Source organism: Limulus polyphemus, unplaced genomic scaffold (genome assembly GCF_000517525.1).
Source record: "Limulus polyphemus unplaced genomic scaffold, Limulus_polyphemus-2.1.2 Scaffold91, whole genome shotgun sequence".
Lineage (NCBI taxonomy): Eukaryota > Metazoa > Arthropoda > Merostomata > Xiphosura > Limulidae > Limulus > Limulus polyphemus.
Genome location: NW_013665701.1, coordinates 543,818 through 549,525, shown reverse-complemented (window position 1 = coordinate 549,525; position 5,708 = coordinate 543,818). Strand labels below are relative to the sequence as shown.

Here is a 5,708-nt window from a genome sequence, read left to right as displayed (position 1 = left end):
TAACACCATCCGCCTATACAAACACTACCTTAGTAACACTATGTAAAACGTACGCAATTAAATATATGAGGGAAAACTATAAAGTTCATCAGATTAAAATTGCGGATTTAATCTCTTACTTATAAAGCAAAACTGTAATTGCAATAAAAATCTTTTCAGTACTGATAATTGTAAATACAATGTTAATCAAGTTAGATTAAATTATTGATTCTAATACTTTTATTGTTACCATAAAGTTAATGTCATGTTGTTTTACATCACCATCTGGTGGATCGCTCGTGAAGTATCTGCGCGATCACACCGACGCGCCTTCTGTTGCCACTTTGTAGAACTATGAACTTAAGACAGCCGCGCCCTCTGGTGTGTGGCATTATTAGAGTTATGTAAACCCAGATGTCGCATAATTTCCTTATTACGTATCTTATTGAGTACCCGACAGGCCAGATAACTGTTAATATTTACAGTTTTAGGGCCCTTCGTGTACTGATTACAATGGAAACATCTTTTCATAATCACTTAGACCGGGTGTAAATAGTAGTTAGCGTGCCAGTCTGTGAATCCGAGAATTCATGGTTCACAGCCCACTGTCGCAAAACGCGCTCCTCACTGTAGGGATATTGGTGTTAAAAGAGTAACTATCAAATCCTATACTTGATTATGATAACCCAAGTGTTGGTAGTGGGTGCTGTTAACTAGTTGCCATCAGTTCAAAGACAGGGACATCTAGCGCAGAATGTCCCAAACAAGTAAAACATACATTTACTTTTTTTTTGTCTTAACAGCTTACTTTAAAAATAAACAAAAATTTTAACAGAAATATGCTTAATAAAGACACGGTAACCGTCTGCAAACACTACATTTGTGTTTGTGTGCAGTGTTGTTACAAGTAAAAAAACGAGCCTTCTCAGTCGATATGTGGTATTTCCACTTGTAAAAAACGAAATTTTTCAGTCGGGCAAAACACCTCGTTAATACAACTAAAATGTACAAATTAGATTTAGAAAATGATGTAGAAATATGATATACACAGTGAAATAAATTAATAAAATATATAAATTTTCAAGTAATAAATGTAAGTTTTGAATCACTTCAGGTACAAAATTGTAAATTAAATATGAATCTTCCATAAAACATTTTCCCTTTAGTTGTTTTTTTAAGGGAGTGATTTAGTAAGGTATGGATTGATCTCAGAATTTACTCTTTTCTTTATTGTTTTTTAATGAAATAGTAAACTGTGTTGTTTATTATTATGTTCATGAGGAGTTACCATACGTATGTTTATTTTTGTAGAGGTGTGTATGGAGGTGAAGAAAACGGAAAACGCGGGTATCTTTTAACTTATGTAATTGCATACATTCGGGTAAGTTTACAGATATAACTCTTGAGTAGAACTACCTATCGACAAATGAATGAGATCTGATAGCTTAAAGATCATAATCGTTGTTAGGTTGCAACTGCTAGATATTTACCTATATGTATGAATTGTATATACACAAATATAACAAACGCAAAATTCAGGGTATTAAATTAAAGGTGTGCTTGTTTCTACATTAAGTAAAATGTGAATATTAAGATATTACAAATCAAAGTGAAAGTGTTTCATTTGAAAGAAAATAAAAATCCTCGGAACCTAGATATCCTAATTAGGCTTCAAACCTTCAAAAACCTAGATGTTGTAACGAGGCTTCAAACCCTCGGAAACCTAGATATCCTAATTAGGCTTCAAACCCTCGCAAGCCTAGGTGTCATAATTAGGCTTCAAGCTCTCGCAAACCTAAATATCTAATTAAACTTCAAACTCTCACAAACCTAGATGTACTAATTAGGCTATTTTCAGGTCGGCATTTTGTTATTACACTTCCACAGCATGAGTTGTTTCCGAATAATGTGATGCAATAACACAAGTACTAGAAGTATAGTTTACAGTTTATAACATCTAGAGAAATTAAGTAATCAGATAATTTAAGGAAATTCAATAAAGTAGATTTTCTTTAGGGGTGAAGTGAGACCTTCAGTTTTATCCTCGTCCTCCAGTGACACGAAAAGCTTATAATGCTAAAAAGTGAGTTTGATACTCGTGGTTGGAACGGCACAGTTATCTCAATGTATGGCTTTGTACTTAACTACGAACAAAGACACCAAAAATAAAATTTTATTTTTCTGTTACGTTAGTTCTTATTTGTACGTAGAATATACCCTTTAATATTGTTCGTTTTGAATCTTCAAATTATTGCCTTACTAGTTAAAATATCTATCTATCAATAATTAATGTATATGTACTTACTAATGCACTATCTAACGTATCTATAGAATACGCCTGCTATTCACCATCCACACTTTAGCAACTAAGTGAATTGATCCAAGCTAACTATTGTATTCTTAAAACAATGAAAAATTACATAGAATGTTTGTTAAGAATTAAGAAAAAAATTAATTTGGCTTGAAGAGAATCCGAGGACTTAGTTTAGTTAGTGCCTCTTTTTCCGGTTTTTTCCGCAGAAATTTTTCCAGGGAGTGGCAAAGATTTCTAGGAGGGGGACAAAGTAGTGTAAAATTGTGAATTGAATAAAAAATTCATAAACATATGCTGAATGAATAAAGAAGGAATTATGTTTCTCATTTTCCAGGGGGCCAGTTCCCTCCAGCAAACGCTCATGCTCTCATGTTTATTTTTGATGTCACTAAAGTGTTTTTAATGGACTGTGCTGCTTCTTTTAATGTCTTGTCATTTTTAAACTTCGTCTCATTCTATATAAAATATGTTTTGCTGTAATACCTGTTTGAACTCTTATTTAACACCTCCTGTAGGACCTTCTATTTGACTTTGGAGTGTTTGGAGAATCCTTTGAAACTTCCGTACCATGGGATAGGCAAGTTTTGTGTTTAAATTTACTTTGCAACAGTACGGTAGCACAGTATATTTGTTATACGTAAGACACATGTAACCCCTAAATTAGTGGTATAAATAACAAATTTTAGTGACTAATTTAAGGTAAGTATAGAAACTTACAACGCTAGAATCCGGGTGGACACAGCAGATAGCCCAATGTAGCTTTGCTTTCAATTGAATAAGAACAACAAGGCAAATATAAAAAAATAAAATTGACAAATAATACATAATTTTCATTGTTGTTAAAAATTTCACCGTTTTATAAATAGTACAATTCCATCTGAAGCAAAATTATAAAGTTATTACAGAAAAAAGAAAAGAATATTCACAAGTTTTATAGCGACTGATGGACGATGGAAGTTGAGAAACGTTATAAGTTTCTCTGTATTCATGACAGGATAGCTTTCGAAGTATGAATCAAAAACTGACTCCCCTACCCAATATTATGAAGCCTGGTGTAAAAATCGGTTAAGTTTAAAAGAGGTGTGAAAGGTGCCGAGTTTTGTTCAGTTTCTGGGGGATTAGGGGATTACAACACGAAATGGTTATAGAATTATTGGAGGAATCGGCCATCTTTCTTGTTTGGCCGTTGTGTAGTTTATGGACCACCTATGATTAGGAGCGTTATGATTCTAATAATGTGCAAGGACGTACAGAGAAGGACCTATTGAAGTGAGTTTGAAAACGAAATATACACGACAAGCGTTTAAAAGAAGAAAATTTGATTGGGAGTTGTGAGAGAGAGGCGAAAGAAAAAGTAATTATCTTCAGTAAGAAACAAATGATAGTTCTAAATCTATATGTCGTTGGTTATTGTAATAAATAGCTATCTGTTACGTATAGTAGTACGATTCAGATCCTGATAGAAATAAGTAAAACCTCAATAAAGTTGATGGGAAAACGAAGTGCGAGTTTAAACAAATAGGTGTCACAAGTGTGGTCTTCAACACGCGTAAGTTTGAATTAATGTTGTATTTAGTATTATTTTGTTTCTAATCCTTTACTTAGCTTTGTACTTACCAGAGTTGTTTTCAAGAGATCAAACCCACAATAGACATGAAAAACTTTATTTTATTTGTACAGTAACACACTTGTTTGTGTTTATAGAGTTCTTGACCTCTGTAAAAATGTTAAAGACAGAATTCTTAAAGAAGCGGAAGCATATGGATTACAACGTGAACCGATCATTTCTTACCGAGTAACTCAGACTTACGATGTGGGGGCTTGTATTTACTTTTATATGACTATTTACGGGCGTGGCCTTCCAGATCCTATTCACGTCTACGAGAAACTCGAGGTATTTATTTTATTGTTAGTACTTGCTTTTTATTTTGTTTATTGCTTTCAATATATTAACATTACAATGACTGTCACGAATTTCGTCACTAAGTAATCAAATTCATTACTTAATCCGAATATATCACACAAAAGAAGTGTTCATTTCGAATGCGATCTCAGTAACATACAATAGATTTACATGCGATCTGAGTAACAAACAGCAGGTTTACATGCGATCTGAGTAACAAACAGCAGGTTTACATGCGATCTGAGTAACAAACAGCAGGTTTACATGCGATCTGAGTAACAAACAGCAGGTTTACATGCGATCTGAGTAACAAACAGTAGGTTTACATGCGATCTGAGTAACAAACAGTAGGTTTACATGCGATCTGAGTAACAAACAGTAGGTTTACATGCGATCTGAGTAACAAACAGCAGGTTTACATCCTCCATTTCGCTAGTTCTTTAGATAGAAGTGGTTATGAATAGTTGTATCATTTCCTGGAAGTGGAAACGACTGAGATATTAATTTTTCGAAGCCAGGTAATAACGAAGTAACTTTCAGACTCTCATTATATGTGATGTCCTTTTTATGTCTTAGGACGTTGTAAGAAACTTTGTGGATCTTTCTATAACACCTGTGGTACCAATAATTATGTATGTTAACGTGAAACTGTTTCACCAATGTATCTAATGAACATGGATAGTTGATACTTTTCATCACGATATGCATTATAATATAGATGTCATGCGTATAAAATCCGTGTAAACAAGCATAACATATATTTCTACACATGAAACTTTATCTATTTTACAATAATTAATAAAATCTTCTAGCCATATAGTTAGATTTTTCCTTTACTGTGTTTTCTATAATGAAGGTTTTATTGCATTCTTACACAGCTTAGATACATATTCTCAAGTTTTATAGCTAAACTCTTAAATAATGAACAGGATAAAGTATGTGAAGTGTTTAAAATGCTAAAGGAATGATAAAACACGTTTAAGTATTGGATGGCATTTCAATGAAATTCCAGAAAGAAAAAAACTTTTTTTTTTCAAGATTCTAATTGCGATATATTTTTATGTACGTTATTTTCCAGGCAGTGGCTAGAGATGAGATACTTTTTTTTCAAGATTCTAATTGCGATATATTTTTATGTACGTTATTTTCCAGGCAGTGGCTAGAGATGAGATACTTTTTTTTCAAGATTCTAATTGCGATATATTTTTATGTACGTTATTTTCCAGGCAGTGGCTAGAGATGAGATACTTGCTTGTGGAGGTAGTGTTTCTCATCACCACGGAAGTAAGTAGAGCAGTGTTTTTAAATCCGAATGTTTAGAAGTTCGTTATGATTAATAAAACAAAAACACTCGAACAAAGTGAAAACGTACATTTTAAGTCGACCATAGTTTTATAAATGAACTAAAATTTGTGTGTGAAAACAAAAAATGTTTAATGGCAATCGCAGTTCCATAAGGCAGGCAGTAAAACTGAATATTTTTCTACTTGAAAAATATAATAAAACCAAATA

The 5,708-nt window shown here is 32.8% G+C and overlaps 1 protein-coding gene across 1 annotated transcript in view; it reads left to right on the top strand.

The window, feature by feature from the left end:
- LOC106468716 (alkyldihydroxyacetonephosphate synthase, peroxisomal-like) overlaps positions 1-5,708 on the top strand; it is a 51,303-nt gene that overhangs the window by 43,786 nt on the left and 1,809 nt on the right. Inside the window, exons 14-17 of the mRNA XM_022397913.1 lie at positions 1,291-1,360; positions 2,809-2,870; positions 3,998-4,187; positions 5,423-5,480. Of these exons, the coding sequence (XP_022253621.1) occupies positions 1,291-1,360; positions 2,809-2,870; positions 3,998-4,187; positions 5,423-5,480 (380 nt within the window). The remainder of the gene's footprint in view (positions 1-1,290; positions 1,361-2,808; positions 2,871-3,997; positions 4,188-5,422; positions 5,481-5,708) is intronic.